Source organism: Miniopterus natalensis, chromosome 12 (assembly GCF_054644295.1).
Source record: "Miniopterus natalensis isolate mMinNat1 chromosome 12, mMinNat1.hap1, whole genome shotgun sequence".
Lineage (NCBI taxonomy): Eukaryota > Metazoa > Chordata > Mammalia > Chiroptera > Miniopteridae > Miniopterus > Miniopterus natalensis.
The window spans coordinates 14,179,064-14,197,510 of NC_142092.1; the positions used below are offsets into that span (position 1 = coordinate 14,179,064).

General features: G+C 36.8%; 1 protein-coding gene across 4 annotated transcripts in view; it reads right to left on the minus strand.

Annotated features, from left to right (window-relative positions):
- The window catches only part of IFT74 (intraflagellar transport 74), a 74,511-nt gene that overhangs the window by 10,984 nt on the left and 45,080 nt on the right, over window positions 1-18,447 (minus strand). For all 4 annotated transcript variants that reach the window (XM_016220498.2, XM_016220496.2, XM_016220497.2 and 1 more), the window contains 3 exons: window positions 11,576-11,629; window positions 9,929-10,026; window positions 8,757-8,883 (listed from right to left, as the gene is read on the minus strand). In XM_016220498.2, coding sequence (XP_016075984.2) covers window positions 8,757-8,883; window positions 9,929-10,026; window positions 11,576-11,629 — 279 coding nt within the window. The remainder of the gene's footprint in view (window positions 1-8,756; window positions 8,884-9,928; window positions 10,027-11,575; window positions 11,630-18,447) is intronic.

Consider the following 18,447-nt stretch of genomic DNA (forward strand, 5'->3'; position numbering starts at 1 on the left):
TTCAATTCTAGTTTTCACATAGTTCTTTTTCTAATTTCCATTTCTCTGTGGGATTCTCTATCTGTTCATGTATTATGATATGATTTCCCTTTAAGTCCTTAAATATATTTATAAACTTTTAAAGTCCTTTTCATTTCAACATTTGGATTATCTCAGGTTCAATGTATAGTGACTGTTTTTCCTTTGATTCACATTTTCCTATTTCTTCATGTTTAGTAAGTTTTTATAGTATAATGGACATTTTACTTTTTTAATGTTTTTAAAATTTATTTTAGAGAGAGAGGAAGGGAGGGGGACAGACAGAAGAAACATCGATGAGAGAGAAACACTGACCAGATGCCTCGAGCCTACAACCTGGGCATGTCCCCTGACCAGGAATCAAACCGGTGACTTCTTGGTTCATGGGTTGATACTCAACCATTGAGTAACACCAGCCAGGCAGTATAATGGACATCTTAAATGATATGTTGTAGAGGCTCTACTGCTCCTTTCGAGAATGACTTGTATTATAAATGAGCAATAAAGTTCACTGAACTAAAACTCTAAACTTTTCTCCTTTGGAATGGGAAGCATCTGAAATCTCTGTATCAGGTCTTTCAATTTCTAGCTGCTACTTTTTCCTAGGTCCCCTAAAGTCTACCCAATGTAAAAGTAGCTCAATAGTCAGATCAGAATTTGGGTAGAATTTATACAAGCATACCTTTGAGATATTACATGTTTGGTTCCAGATCACTGCAATAAAGTAAATATCATAAAGTGAATCACACAACTTTTTGGTTTCTCAGTACATATAAAAGTTATATTTACACTATACTATAGTCTATTAAGTGTACAATAGCATTATGTCTATAAAAACAATGTACGTACCTTAAAAATATTTTATTAATGCCCTAGCCAGTTTGGCTCAGTGGTTAGAGGAGTGGCCCACAGACTGAAGGGTCCCAGGTTTGATTCCAGCCAAGGGCATATACTTCAGTTGCAGGTTTGATCCCCGGCCCAGGGCAGGGCAGGTGCAGGAGGCAACCAATCTATGTGTCTCTCACGTAGATGTTTCTCTCTCTCTCTGAAAGCAATGGAAAAAATATCCTCAGGTGATGATTCAAAATAAATAAAATTTTAAAAATATATATTTTATTACTAAAAAAAGTTAACCATCACCTGTGACTTCAGTGAGTCATAATATTTGTGACGGTAGAGTACCCTGCCTAGATGTCCTAGTATCTGTGAAGTTCAGTAAAGCAAAACACAATAAAGCAAGGTATGTCTGTACAAAGAGTTTGGCAGTCTCCTATGTCTCCCTAATATGTGGGTAGGTAATGAGTAAGTTGGTTGGTTTCTTCATAAAAGATTTACCAAAATTTATTTGCAAATAAGTTTTGTTATCTGTACAGATTCTCTAATTAAAAAATCAAATGCAAAGCTGCTATAAAACCTTTCTCTTCTACCTAATAAACCAATAAGATTATTGATTAAAATATACTGGGAAGGTGACATTATAATAAAAATCAATCCAAGAATTGGTTGACTCTAATTACAGGCATAACAATTATCACAGAATGTAAAATTACAAATAGTGAAAAAAGTAAGAAAGAAGGCTCTTAGCAATCAAGTTTGTTTTAAGTTGGTATAACTAACTGAACATTTTTTGTCCTTTTAAGAGTCTTAAGACTCAACCATACTGACATATATTATTAGAAACATATATATGTATATGGACTTAAATGTTGTTAACACGGTTTTGTTTAGTTGGATTTGTGTCTCTAAGGTTGAAAATAGTTCAGATGAGAATTAAAGTGCTGAACAAGTCATTTAGGCTTATGGTTTCAATGCTCTGAATAGGAAATGTACTTAACTTGTATATTTTGACTGTTGGGTGAAAACAGTTATGTAAATCTAACTACAAGTTTAATGTAAAGATATATTAGGGAAATACATTTAGGAGCTAAACAAACTGCTTTTCCTAGCGAAAGGGAGAAAATGGTTGGTTGGTATAGGGTAAAGTTTATCTTCCTTTCACAGCAGGTCCCCATGAAAAGCTAAGCTCCTGCGAGGAAGAGACAGGAAGAGGATGCAGACGAGTTCCTTCTGATACACGGAGAGGCAGCAAAGTTTACCCGGCAGTGTGTACACAGCAGCAGCCCTCAGAAGGACCGCTCTGACCTGGGAAAATGTTTCTCTAATATTCTGCCATCACTGCATTTGTTTATTCCCTGGAGTTTCCTTTCCAAAAATATAAATAAAAACTATTACTGACATACCTTGCCTCTTCATTCATGAATTACACCAGTGTTTCTCAAACTTTAAAAAACCTTTTACTGAATTTATTACAGTGACACTGGTTATAAAATGTGTTTCAGATGTACAATTCTATACTACATCATCTGTGTATTGTATTGAGTGTTCACCATCCAAAGTCGAGCCTCTGTCCGTCACCATTTGTACCCCCTTTACTTTCTTCTACATTCCCTCACACCGCTTTCCCTCTGGGAATCTGGGAATCACCATATTGTTGTGTTTCTGAGGGTGTTTTTTTTTTTTTGCTTAATACTTTCACCTTTTACACTCAGCACCCAAACACCCTCCCCACTCTGACAGCTGTCAGTGTTTTCTGTATCTATGAGTTGGTTTCTATTTTGTTAGTTTATTTTGTTCATTAGATTACACATATAAGTGAGATCATACGGTACTTGTCTTTCTCTTACTGGCTTATTTTACTTAGCATAATACTCTCCAGGTCCATCATGCTGTTGCAAAAACTAAGATTTTCTTCTTTTTTAAAGCCCAGTAGTAGTCCATGGTGTAAATGTACAGCAGGTTTTTTATCCACTCGTCTACTGATGGGCACTTGGGCTGTGTCCAAATCTTGGCTTTTGTAAATAACGCTGCAATGAACAGAAGGATGCATATATTCTTTTGAATTAGTATTTCGGGTTTCTTTAAGTATATTCCAAGAAGTGGACTCACTGAGTCCTGAGGCAGTTTAATTTTTAATTTTATGAGGAAATTCCACACTGTTTTCCACAGTGGCTGTTCCAATCTGCATTCCCACTAACAATGTACAAGTGTTCCCTCATGAGTTCTCTTACATGACACATGTGGACCAACCATCTGGATCCAGGATACTACCTGTCAGACCATATACATGTGATGATAGCAGGCAGACATGCATATGTGAGAATGAAGCTTTATGTGATAGAAATAGGGGTGAAGCCCGAGAGATACCCACTAAGCCACTCATGAAAGTCATCTCTGGGGTGGGCCTTGCAAATCTCTTATCTTCTCAGACATTTTTTGTAGACATATTTTTTCTGATATATCTCCTCGAACAAGGGAAACAAAAGAAAAAACAAAGAAATGTGACTTCATCAAACTAAAAAGTTTTTGCACAGCAAAAGAAATCATCAACAAAATAAAAAGACAACCCACTGAATGGGAGAACATATTCCCCAATTCATCTAATAAGAGTTTAATGTCCAAAATTTATAAGGAACTTATATAACTTAACACCAAAAAAACAAACAATCCAATTAAGAAATGGGCAAAGGACCTGAATAGACATTTCTTCAAAGAAGACATATAGATGGCCAAGAGACATATGAAAAGATGCTCATCATCACTAATCATCAGAGAAATACAAATTAAAACCACAATGAGATGTCATCTCACACCTGTCAGAATGGCTATCATCAATAAATTGACAAACAACAAGCATTGGGAAGGATGTGGAGAAAAGAAACCCCTTGTGCACTGTTGGTAGGAATGCAGACTGGTGTAGGCACTGTGAAAAGCAGAATGGAGTTAACCTCATAAAATGAAAAATGGAAATGCCTTATGACCCAGCTATTCCACTTCTGGGAATATATCCAAAGAAACCCAAAACACTAATTTGAAAGAATATATGCACCACTATGTTCACTGTAGTGTTATTTAAAATAGCCAAGATTTGGATGCAGTCCAAGTGCCCATCAGTAGATGAGTGGATAAAAATCCGTGCTACAGGAGAGACAACAAGACGGTGGCACAGGTACCTGCTCCTTCCCACAACCACATCAAAATTACAACTGAAGAGAACAATCATTCAGAACCTCCTGAAATCTAGCTGAACAGAAGTCCTACAACTAGGGAATTAAATAAGAAACACATTGAGACAGTATGAGGGGTGAAAACACAGGGCAGAATCAGGCAGAATCGTGGAAACCTGGGACCTGAGTGCAGCGATTTGAAACCAGGAGAGATATCTCGGCGGTGGAGGTTTCCTGGAGGAATGAGGGGACCCTGCCCCATATTTGCCCCCCAGCCCAAGGTTCCAGTGCTGGGAAGAGAAATCCCCACAACTTCGGGCTATAAAAACCAGCGGAGACTGAGGTTGAGGGAGGCTGAGGCTGCTGGAGTCCAGGCAAATCCTCTTAAAGGGCCAGCACACAGACTTACTCAGACGCACTTGCTCTGAGCCCCAGCACTGGGAAGCAGCTTGGAAGGAGCCTGGGACATTCAGGGAGGAACTGATTTGCTTGGAATCAGAGAGAGAGCTGGAAGGGCAGCTTTCTCCCAGACAAAAGAGATGACAGAGGCCATTACTCCTTTGAAGAACCCTCTTCCCACAGAGCCAGCAGGCAGGCATCTTCTCTGAATCTCCATCAACCTGACTCACATCTCTTCCCGCCCCCACCCTGGTGATTCCTGGAGACCCCACCCCTCCCAACTTGCAAGCTCATCCAAGCCATTTCCAGTAGCTTTTCTATGCAAGTGGCCTCTCTTGCCTCAGGCTTAGGACTTTCCTAAAATCTCTCAAACAAGCAGAGCTGGCCTCAGCGTGCCCCATACCTCTCGATAAGTGGCCCCACGCCTGGAACTAGTGGCAGCCTGCATTGATTCATAGCTTGGCCTCTCCTGGATACCTCCAAGCCCAGCAAAAGTAGCAGCCATCTATGGATTGCTGTGTAGCCTACGCTGGGGGACCCTGGGCAGGGCACAGGCAAAGGCTGACTTTGCATCTCACGTGAGGCTCCAGAGACAGTGCACCTGGTGTTCAGCTTTGACCACACTGGATTAAAGCCCTACCACATCCACAAGTGACACACACAAGGGACAGACTTGATGAACACCAAAGCTCCACTGAAATAAATCCTGCTCCATAGGGGAGTCTCCAATACAGCAGCTCTTCAGCTGTAGCTGGTCCTCACAGCCAATTGGCGTGGGAGTCAATTCCTCCCAGTGACATCAACAGCAACCAAAGCTCAACTACAACAGGACAGTGCACACAGCCCACACAGGGGAGCACCTGGAATGCCCAGCTCAGGTGACTGGGGAGACTGAGCTACTGAGCCCTACAGGACATCTACTACACAAAGCCACTCTACCAATTCCAAGAGACAGAGCAGCTCTACCTAATACATAGAAACAAACACCAGGAAGCAGCCAAAATGTGGCGGCAAAGAAATATGTCACAAAAGAATGAACAGAAGAAATCTCCAGAAAAGAACTAAATGAAATGGAACCAAGCAAGCTACTCAATGCAGAGTTCAAAACAATGGTTATAAGGATGCTCAAGGAACTTAATGAAAATGTCAAGGATCTTAGTAAGACTTTTAAGGAAATTAGTGAGATCATCAATGACATAAAAAAGAACCAGTCAGAAATGAAGTCTACACTAACTGAAATGAAGAATAATTTACAGGGAATCAACAGTAGAGGATGCCGAGAATCAAATCAGCAAGTTGGATTATGAGGAATCAAAAAACATCCAATGAGACAAGCAAAAAGAAAAAAGAATCCAGAAATATGAATATAGTATAAGGAGCCTCTGGGACAACTTCAAGCGGCTCAACATTTGCATTATGGGCATGCCAGAAGGAGAAGAAAGAGAGCAAGAGATTGAAAACCTCTTTGAAAAAATGACAGAAAGCTTCCCCTACCTGGTGAAAGAAGTAGACTTATGAGTCCAGGAAGCACAGAGTCCCAAAGAAGAGGAACCCAAAGAGGCCCACACCAAGGCCCACATCATAGTTAAAATGCAAAAGGTTAAAGACAAAGAGAGAATCTTAAAAGCAGCAAGAGAAAAGTAGCCAGTTACCTACAAGGGAGCATCCATCCATATAACCGTCAGCTGATTTCTCAACTGAAATTTTGCAGGCCAGAAGGGAGTGGCAAGAAATATTCAAAATGATGAAAAGCAAAGACCTACAACCAAGATTACTCTACCCAGCAAAGCTATCATTTAGAATTGTCAGATAAAGAGCTTCACAGATAAGAAAAAGCTAAAGGAGTTCATCACCACCAAACCAGTACTACATAAAATGTTAAAGGGTCTTTTTAAGAGGAAGCTAATGAACAAAAGAAACTGACAAATTAGACCCAGAGACTGTGAAGCATGAAACAGACTGTAGTATCTCAGAGGGAAGATGGAAGGGGGGTAGAGGGCAGGAAGAGATTAACCAAAGAATTTAGATGCATATATGCATAACCCATGGACACAGACAATAATGGGCTGAAGGCCTGGGGTGGGGCAGAAGCTGTTGGAAAGGGTCAAGTGGGGAGAAATGGGACACCTGTAATACTTTCAACAATAAAGATAAATAAATAAAAAATTTGTGGTACATTTACGCAATGGAATACCACTCAGCTATAAAGAAATAGGAAATCTTACCTTTTGGGATAGCATGGATGGACCTGGAGTGTATTATGGTAAGTGAAATAAGCCAGTCAGAGAAGACAAGTACCATGTGATTTCACTTATATGTGGAATCTAATGAACAAAATAAACTAACAAAGTGGAGAAAGACTGACAGACACAGAAAACAGACTGACAGCTGTCAGAGGGGAGGAGGTTGGGGGCTAAGTGTGAAGGGTGAAGGGATTCAGCAAAGGAAAAAAAAAGACTCATGGACACAGACAACAGTCTGGTGATTTCCAGAGCCAAGGGGCATAGGGGGAGGCAGAAGAGGGTAAAGGAGGGTAAATGATGAGGGAAGGAGACTTGACTTGGGTTGGTAAACACACAATACAAGATACAGGTAATGTATTCTAAAGTTGTATACCTGAAACCTATATAATTTTATTAACCAATGTCAAGAGGTGTAAATTTCAGGTTTGCAAAGATGAAAAAGTTCTAGAGACCTGCTGCACAACAATGTGTATATAGTTAACGTTACTCTACTGTACACTTAAAAATGGTTAAGATGGTAAATTTTACATTTAACAATTATAAAACACTTGTCATCAAACCAATAGTAGGTAATAATCAAAATTAGAATTTCCTCCTCTAGTGTTTTGCATATAATTCAAATATACAAATAAAACTATGGCAAACAAACTCTAAACAAATCTGGGCAGATATAATATACTTAAATGTGCAGAACAACAATTGTCCACTTATATCATCAATCTAAATTCAACTGTATATTAATAACATTTGGTGTGTATTTTTAGGTGCATAATCCCTGAAATATAACTCCTAGGGAGTTTGTGTTTTAGAATGCAGAATCCTTCTGATTTCAGAAAAGTAATATAGTGCATGTATTGATTATCATATAACTCTCACAGCATCTGAGGCAGCATCTGTCATCAAGTACATGAACATTGCTGCAGCAAAAAGTATGAACAGTCACAAGTGGTAGGATAATTAAAGACTATAAATAGCCTCATGTTAGTTCAGGTAAGATTCGGTTTTGCTGCCAAGAGCTTTTTAGATTTTGGGATTTCAGATAAATGTATATTATGGATCCATTATCATATTTCACAAACCTTTCAACATTTTTAAGTTAGCAAGTATTGTTTCATTCTCCATGATTTCACTACCAGAGGAATTCCAAGTAGACCAAAACAGCTAATTCAAATTTACCACATGTGTTAGCATAAAGAACAGCTGTAGTTAGAATCTACTAGTTCAAAACTCAGAGATTCCATGCAAATTTTTACATGACTTTATCCTAGGCTCTTTAAGCTCAATTTTGTATATCTGTTTCTAATCTCTGCCTATACTATCCAAATGACAGCCACTAGCCACATGGCTTTTGAGCATCTGAATGTGTCTAATCCAAAGTTAGATGGGCTATGACTGTAAAGTTTAATTGATCCATTTTTATATTGATTACATGTTAAAATGATCATATTTTAGATACACTGGGTTAAATAAAATATATTATTAAAATTCATCTGTCTCTTTTTACTTTTTTAACATGGCTTCTAGGAAATTTAAAATTATATGTGTGGCTGGCATTACATTGCTGTTGGACGGTGCTGCTCTATTCTCACATTAATCATCATGGCTAAAACTAATTATAATTAAAACATTACCTCCTCTAGGATACCTCTCCTAACTAGCCAAGGCTGAGGTGGACATGAGCCCTATGTATGTAATTCCATTGCTCCTTTGCTTCTATCATAGCACTATTTCATTATATTTTAATTGTTTACTTGTCATTCCACTAGGTTGAAAGTTCCTTGAGGAAACAGAAAGGATTTTTTTTTTTTTTTAAATCTGGGAATATCCAAGTTATAGCACAGGCATAGAGAGAGTTTTTAATAAATGTTAAATGAATGAGACTATCCAATGAAATACTATTAAGTTGATGTGAAAAGTCACACAAAATTCTGAGACTATAAATGCCTGGAGCAATAGGCATTCATAAATTATATCCTCAGTCTTTTTTAAAAAAATCAAAGAGAATAATATTAGTAGATTTTAAAAGTTCTCATTTGTTACTGAAGAAAAAAAACACACAACAAGGTTTTAAAAATCTAGGTTGTTTTCTCACCTGAAGTCAAATTCCTAGCTGTACTTTGTGATTTCTGCATTTCAGTAGATTTAAAATTGAGATCATCCTGCATTATCTTCAGCTCTTGATTGGTGATAGAGGATATCTGTTTCATACGATTTATATTCTGTATTTGCAGAGAAATAAAAATGAAAAACATTTCACAGATTTAACTCTTCAATAAAACTCTTAGAAAACACTGCTAAAGGATTTGATGTTTTGAATGGGTGTTCTTTTTTGAAATATATCATTCATTATATATGTTTCATAGAAGAATACAGTGAGATTCAAGTCCGGTCTTCTCAAAAAGGGCAGGCTAAATTAAAATTCAGAATTTAAACAAAATATTTTTAAACAACACTATTTTAGGAACTGATTCAAATCTTAAAAACTAAGAATACTGAAATGAAACCATGCATTTCTCCTCCCATGGTACAACACATCATTAGTTTCTCAATAAACATGTTATAGTGAATCAAGATACTCAGATATCTCCTACTCTTACAAGAACAGAATTCCTTCTATATATAATACAAATTACAGTGTAAGAATATATTTTAAAAACATATATTAATATCTTCCAAAATAGAATATATTTGTGCAAATGCTACTTCTAAAAGTTCAAATAAATTAACAATGGGCCCGGCTGGGTGTGGCTCAGCGGTTGAGCATCAACCTAGGATCCAGGAGATCTCGGTTCGATTCCTGGTCAGGGCACAAGCCCAGGTGTGGGTTCCATCCCAGTTGGGGGCATGCAGGAGGCAGCCAATCAATGACTCTCTCATCATTGATGTTTCTATATCTCTCTCCCTCTCCCTTCCTCTTTCTGAAATCAAAAAAAGATATATTTTAAAAAAATTAACAATGGAAGAAAATGTTAATAATTACTCTGAATTAGTCTCTCACTTAATGCTGAATATTGATATCATATACATATATATAATATTGATATATATGTCACCCTTTTCCCCATAATCCAACTAATAAGATGAATTTTGCTAGAAAAACAAAAATTAATAGCTTAAGGAAATAAAATAACAAGTGAGAGAATTTTAAAGAAACAGTTTAAATGAGCAAATTTAATAGTAAACCACTGCATTTTTTGAGTCGCACTGGAAGAGGTAATCACAGTAAAGATAATGAGGACACCAGGACAGGTACATGGTACTTACCCGACTACTGTGCTCCAAAAGTGCAACAATGTTGGCTTCTATCTGTGCCTTCCGTTCCAGTTCCTGAGTTTTAGTTTCCTCAAAAGTCTCAATAAAAGCTGCCAATTGAGAAATATGATGAGAGGTGACTATTGTTATTAACACCATACAAACTCTGATTTGTAGGTCTTAAGAGTAGAAATTCAAAACAAATTTTAAACTATCAATGTTTAATATTTTACTAACCCAAGGGTGATTACTGAATAAGAATATCTCTACATACATTCAAATTTTAAAGCTTTATTGTTTTGACCTTATAAGATACAAGTAAACTAAAAATTTATTTAAGCCCAGAAGTAACAGTTGATTTAAAAAAAGATCAGGAAAAAACCTGTGTTTATGCATAGGATCTCCATGATACATCTACAATTATTAACATCTATAATTAGCCACTAACTTTACTTCTGAAAATATTACTGATTACCTATATTATCTGAAAATTAGTATTTTACTTATAATGCTGCATTAACTTCAACTAAGTAAGTTTAATAATTTATTCAGATTATAAATATTCTAAGAAATCATCCTTTCTCTTGTCTAATATAGAACCAGTATACAATTTGCTCTTTTTTACTTTCTTAAAGTATTTCTATGGATCTTCCAAAAATAAAAACTTATAGTTAAAAATAATTTTATTGTTAGCATAAAATAAATTAATTTTTATGTAATTTTTCGTTCTTGCTGAGATTTTAAAGAAATCTCAGGATATTGGATTTTTTTGGTTTGTTTCTTTTTGTTTTGCATATGTCTTTACTGATTTCAGGGAGAGGGAGAGGGAGAGAGGGAGATACAGCAATGATGAGAGAGTCATTGATCTGCTGCCTCCTGCATGCCCCCTACTGAGGATCGAGCCACAACCCAGGCATGTGCCCTGACAGGGAATCGAACCATGACCTCCTGGATCATAGGTAGATGCTCAACCACTGAGCCACACCGACAGGGCCGGGATATTATGAAATCAGAGTTGGCAATTACTGCTTTATAGCATGTTTCTATGAAAGTAACTTGATATCAGACCTATAAAACTTCAGATTTTATAGGTCTAGCAAAATGATACTTTAAGAAAGAAACCAGGAATTGATAATACATGTCAATTTGAAAACTTTCTAAATTTACAGTATAAGTTTAAGTGAAGATCAATCTACAAAGTCAAGATTTTTTTAAAAGTGAAGAGAGGCTACAACCGAAGGCTACTAAAATTTCAGTTATTGATAGAACCAAGCAACAATAAATAAATAGTATAAAAGCTAAAAAAAAATGGTGAAAGATATTAAAGGTGAACATAGTGAAGCATGTAAAAGAAATATTCAACATTGAATCAGTAAGTGGTCTATAGACTCTCTATACAAACTATAAATAAATGCTGGATTTAAAATCTATCCCTAACATACACTCATACACAGACATATACAAGTACACACCTTTTTAGAATTCTCTACCTATCCCCTAACTATGCTAGATATTTACTTAATTCTTCAAGACAAATGCTTTGAATATCCACACTTTTGCATTTATTAGCCATTATATCTTCCCAAAATGAAAGCGCTGACTTGGTACAAGTGAAGTTACCTGAAAATATATTTTCATGTCTATAAAACTACCACTTACTGTCCATATTTTCCTCCCTTTTTTTTAGCTCTTTGTACTTCTGGTTCATTTCACCTATGAGAGATACAAAATATAACATTAATTTCAAAAACTCCAAATACAATGCTCTAAATTAGAAATATCTTTTAGGTGCTCCATATGTCATTAGTAGTCATTGAATATTCAGTATTTTCACTGTAATTCTTATACATTGACTTACAGAATCTTTTAAAACAGCTATATTTGTATGTTTACTATTTGGAAAAAGAAATCTCCTGATTGGAAAGGACTTAAAGTCTTTCCAATGGTTCTCTATTTCAGTCCCAACTTGGAGCTATCCAGCCTACACATGAATACTACTGATGATGGGAAACATAAGCTTCCAAGAAAGTTCATTCCATATTGGAATAGCTCACATCAGCAAGCAAGATAGCAGGGTTACCGCTCCCACAGAGCTTAAAGTCTAGGTACTTAACAAATAATTAAAATTAAAATGTACTAAGTGCTGTGGTACAAAAAATAAAAGGTACTATAGACACAGCAAGGACAACTAATTTAGTTGAGGGACTCAGGAAAATTTTCTCTAAAGTAACATTTAGGCTTCATTATAAAGAATAAATGAATGAGTTACCTGGTGAAAAGTAGATTAATTTAAAAGTTAAAGCATCACAAGTACAGAAATTTGAAGGTAAGGATGAATATGACAGCACAACACTAAAAGATTAGTATGGCTGAGGCAGAGAATGTAAGTGAAAAAGTGGCACAAAAATGAGGTAGGTTATAAGACATCTTATAAGACACATATTATAAAAGTTTTGACTTTCTTCTAAGGACAATGGTAAAATTACTGAAGAATTTTAAGCCGGGGAATAAAATGGCCAGTTTGCATTTATGAAAAATCTAAGATGGAGGTAATAAAACCAGTTAGGAGGTTTTCACAGTAATCTGGGTGACAGATGAACGTTGCCTGGAGTAGAGTGGTGGCAAACTAGGATGTAAGGTTGTGAATATTTGTTTGAGATGTTTAAGAGCCAGACAATGGATTCTGGTGAGGGTTTAACAGAGAGGAGTAAAACATGACTCTCAGGTTTCTACTTGGGTAACTGAGGACATGGTGGCAGTATTAATTGAAAAGAGAAGCAGCAAGTTGAAGAAGTTGCTTACAACAGTTTTGGACAAGTTTCATTTAATATATGTAAAAGACATGTCTAAAAGGGCAAAAATCTGAGGGCCAGACAGCAGGATTAAATCTGACCCTTTGGCTGAATAAAGGGATCATTAGCAGAGGTGGATCATAATTACTTTATGACAACAGGATTTTCAGTGTAACCAAAACTGAGTTTTGGAGGCACATGGTATTTTCTTGGACTAGGGAGAGAGCTGCAGCCCTGCTTCCCAGGGCCCCAGGTGAGTACGCAGAGTAAATTAGTCTTTGCTTCATTTTGGGGAGACTACGGAAGCTTATTAGGATGATGGCCAGCAAGGGTGGAGGGAATAACGGGCTAGAGATTCCTAAGGGGGTCCCTAATAAGCAGCCAGTATCTAGACGGGCTGCAGGAAGGAGAGTTCAAAGAAAATGAGGGAGCCAGCAGGGTCCAGAGACAAAGCCCCAATGGTTAGCCTGTGTGCCATGTGTCCTCCTGTAAGTTACACACTTTTTCAAGTACTGGCTATAACAACAATAAAGTTAGGGGGCAGAGGAAGATAATCGGGTAGACTGCTAATTACATGGAGGCATGGGCTTCCACTTGTCTATAGACTTGCTCAGTAGGAAGTGAGTTATGAGTACACAAAGGTGAAGGTGAAGTCAGAAACCTGGGTCAGCAAACAGCTTTTTTTCTTTGTCAGAAAATATTTTCCCCAAGCTCATTGAAGATAGCCCTGATACACAGAAAATTTTGTCAAGGCCCCCAAACAGTTCTGGTAGCAAAAAGTTGAAAGTGAAAGCTACTGTCTAAGGAGAGTAAATACCCAGGTTATGAATTCCTAGCTAGGGAACACCAGAACCAACAGGGAACACTGGGTTCACTCAAGCTACAGCTTTGAATGCATAATCACTTTCTGAACTACTACTCAGTTCAAAAAGTTAGATGGTCTCAGAGCATACTGATGCAGCATAACTAATTGTGAGGGGAAGGAAAGAGAAATTTTGTTATTAATGACAAACTTTATAAGTGATTAAGTTTTTTTGTAGACAAATTAAGATTAGTTCTATAAAAATGTCACCTTTCACTTACCCATGGCAATGTATTTTGAGTGGAAAACAAAGAGAAAGAATTAGTGTTTGTAGCACATGTGATTTGGAATACCCTCATAGAAGGGTGATGTGTATGTAAATGTTATATAACCTCTAAGAAGTAGCAGGAAAGTTAGTATGTGCTGAACCTGCCATGGCCTAGGTTTCTAAGAAAGTCCTAGTTACTTGTTGTGGCTGAGAAGTTGCACTCTTGAGGGATTAGTCAGGTATTAAGGGATTAGGAGTAGGCCTGCAACCTAGGCTTTACAGGAATTTAATTCATCTTATCTTTCATCTTCTAAAGTTAAGAGAATCTCCTACACATGTTGTTTCCAGTTCTTCATCTTGCTATAACTCTAGACATCACAATGAGGCGTTGCCGTCTGCCATTCAAATGAAATTGTTCTCAATAAGATTATATGGCTCATTTAATTATCAAATCCAAGGGGCAGTTTCCAACTCTTATCTTAATCTGCAATATTTGACACTATTGATACATCCAGCCTCCTTTCAACTTTTTTCCTTATGTTTTTTGTTGGGGCAGCTTTTCTGGATTTTCTTAGTTTTTGATAATTCCTTCTCCGTCTTTTCTTTATGGAGTTCTCTTTTTTTCTTATTTAAATTCTGAGTTCTGATGTTAACTGACTTCTAATGCTATATCATACCCAAGGAAATCCCACTTATTCTTGTGGTTTAAGAACTCTCAAATTTGACCTTTTCCCGAATTTTCAGATTGTTTTATCCAATTGCTTACTACATATATTCATCCGGGTACCTTTTAGGACATCTTAATACTAGTATATCCATAATGAAACTCATCAGTCTTCCCCCTCACAGTCCGCATCCCTCTGTTTTCCCTATTGCATTTGGAAGTCCTTCACCATACACTTATCATACAAGTCAGAAACCTGGAGATTCCTCCCTTCTGCTCCCCTCAAATCCATGCTCCTAGTTGCCATCAACTTGAGCTGGCAGACCTATCTGTGCAATGTCTCCAGCTATACAGCTGCCAGCTGGATTAGATAGGGCAGAGTTCCCATACATCTTAGCAGATTCCCAAGCTTCATAAAACCTCCTCCCATATCACTGTTGTTAAGACGAGAGGTCAGGGCACTGGTGAACAGCACTATTTCGTGATTTCTCAGTTGGAGGATTAGTATGTGAGGGGCTTGTGAATGGCAATGTACTGATGTGGGCAGTCCTAAAGTAGGGGGATTACCAAATCTATCCTTAGATTTGCAATCACAGGAGAGGACAAGATCATAGATACAAGGAAGCTGATCAGTATATCCTACTGGAGGGGCAAACCAGGAAAGCAAAGGGTCTAGGGTAGTAAAATCAAGAATAAGGAGAGGAAAGGGACACAGGTGGTTTCAGAGCTATCCTCAAATTCTGAGCACTTGATGTGATCATGGTTGTATACAATATATTCCAAATTTACTGAGCACCTACTAGTGCCAGATACTGTAACAGGTGCTACAGATATAAAAATGAACAAGACAGCTACTAGTCTATGCTAGAAGGGCCTACAATCTATTAAGTGTTCAAAAATAAAAAGTTACAATGCAACATAAGTGCTGTAACTAGGGTATGTATAAAATTCTATGGCAGCTAGAATTCGGGTGGTTTTTACAAAGAAAGTATCATATCAGCAAGGCACTTTAATAGGTAATGTAGAAATTACAGAGACACATAATATATTTTCCTTCAAGAAATGTATACACTACTGACAAGTACCTCAAAATTTACACTATAAATACTGGCCTTTTTCCTTTAGAGGGAGGAAAGAAAAAATGGGAATAAGCTGCTACAAAAGAGCTGGAATACTGCAGAAAAGAAACTACTGCTTTTTGATACTGCTAGCCAGCCAGCAGAGTAAAGGAGACACACTCCTCGTGCACTACCAAGGGGCTTAGTACCACCACAACCACCTTTGTCCTCACTGTCAGTGTGTTCATCTGATTCTTTTAGTTTCTGCCATCAAATGATGCTCTCTTAACTCAGGGCTTACAGAGCTATCTTTACTCTTATACTCTGAGAAGTAGTTCTGACCCTAGAAAAGGTCTGATTGCCATTTTCCAGAACAGGTAGCTACCTCAAACTTCTTTCCTCATCAACACCCAAAGAAGGCACATGCTAGTGATTCCCCTGGCCTCAAAACCCCCAACTTGGCAGGCCTACTGATTTTGGAGGTGAAAGGGGAGCAGAAAGCAAATAAAATTAGAGAGGTAGGGCAAGAATAAACCCCAAGGGACTTTTACACATCCAGTTTCTTTCCTTTCCAGCCCTTGGGGTCCGTCTGAGGAAAGCTAAGTCTCCCAGTACCTTTGAGTGCTCCTTACGTAGCATGGTTTCATTCTCTTTATCATTCTGTTCACTCTACTCAGTGAGTTCCAGTTCTTCTTTATCACTTTTAAATATGATGCCAAGAAAATTAGGATTCCAAGGAGACTATCAATTCCCATAGTTTACATATTCATCTTTCTGTTAATGCAATCTAGGAGTTCAGCTGTTTTAGAGGCTATATCACACTAATTCATATTGAGCTGTTACCTGAGTCCCGTCTAACATTTTCACATAGTTTAGCAAGTCAGGACACTTCCTCCTCCCCCACTCCTACTTTAATTTTAATTAGTTTTGAGGTCCTGTGAAATTCCATCCCTTTACATTGTCTCTCTCTCCCACCTACTTTTCACAGATCATTATAGCAGTAAATAATAAACTAGTTTATCAACTACTATTAGACTGGTATGTTTAAATGAGTACATATAAATTAATTGTTTTAAAGTAACTTTTGCCTTTAGGTTTAACCCAACTTACCAATCATACATTCTCTACAAAATGTTTTAAATTTTATCAGGAAAGTTTCTCTACAGCTATGCAGATAAGATCTGATAATTCTATTTCTACATACTGGAGCCACTTTAAAATATATAATAATTCTCTAAATATGTAAAAGTTAAATTACTGCTAAAACCCTCAAAATTTTAAAGAAAGAAAAAAGGACTATGTAGAAGTTGTTTCAGCAGAGTAATGTCAATAATATCAGGTAACATAATGAGTCCTTGGCATGTATTAAACACAACATAAAGTTTTAGCTACTGCCTAAAGCAGTGATTATCAAACTTTAGCATGCATTAGAATCATCAGGAAGATTTGTTGAAACACAAATTGCTAAGCCCTATCCCCAGGGTTTCACATTTAGTAGGTCTGGGGTGGAGACCAATAGTTTTTATTTCTAATAAGTTTCAGATGATGCTGATACTGGCCTAGAAACAATACCACCATTCTAATGAAAGACATAAAGTGTAGTTTAATCAATCTCCAAATTGGACAATAAGCAACGATCCATTCTTCTTTATTAAACATATACCGAGAAACTAGAATAGCAATGAGTATATGCCATTTGAAATCTCAGATACCAGGAGATAAGCCACACTGAAATTAAGTAGATCATTTTGTATGTCCTGGAGGAAATGTTAATGGGAAAATACTTTCCAAAATATGTTTTGGGAAAGTCACCAGGAAAGTTATTCTGAGTCATACACACACACACTCCATTATCTAATTCTCACAGCAACCCTAAGAGTTATATAGCTACTGTATTTATCTCCACTGTATAGATGAGGAAACTAAGATACATAAAAGGTCAAGTAGCAATTCCAAAATCAGCCAGTAAAACAGCACAGCCAAGATTTGAATCCAGGCATTCTGGTTGTAGAAGCTGTGCTCTAAAATAAAGCTATTCTGTCTTTATAAATTCCATTTTACCTGAAAAAAAAAAAAACACCCAAAGAATTAAAGCTTCTAACCTAGGCCTTGGAACTCTGAGCATAAGTACTCTAAAAATGAGGGAATAATTTGTAGTAAGTAATAACACCCAAAAATCCTTCTTGGGGATGTATGTGACTATATTCTTTTTAACTATTTGTCAAACCTCGGCGCAGTATGTAGACATCCAGAAAATTAGCCCCACCTTGTGGATCATGGTAGTACCACAAAATCCAGGCCTCTGAGAACAGGAAATTGTCGAAAAGTGTATATTATCTTGACTGACAAAAACTAAGAAATTTAAAACAACTAGCACTGGTAAGGAAGGACTTTCACATACTGCTGATGATTGTATAGAATGGTACAACTTTTCTGGAAATAAATTTGCAAAAACAATCAAAATTGTGAACATAAGTAACATTCTATTCAAACTTTCACTTCTAGAAAATAAAAACAAAAATTTTTCAACTGTAGTTGATATACAATATTATATTAGTCTCGGGTATAAAACCTAGTGATTAGACATTTATATAATTTAAGAAGTAAACATTCTGATAAGTCTAGTACCCATCAGACACCATACATAGTTATTATAGAATACTGACTATATTCCCAATGCTGGACTTGATATCCCTGTGACTGTTTTCAAACTGGCAATTTGTACATCTTATCTACACATTAGAAATGTGCACGTTAACAAATAACCTTGTATGTAACAAGGTTATTTACTGCAGCACTGCTGTTGGTAGTGAAAAATGAGAAACCACCTAAATATCAATGTGGATACAGCAAATACTATCTTACAGCAATGATGATGGCAGCTAACAGTTGAAAGTACGTGCTAGGTACCATGTTTTTAAAGCCACTATGCTATACTTTTTAGAAG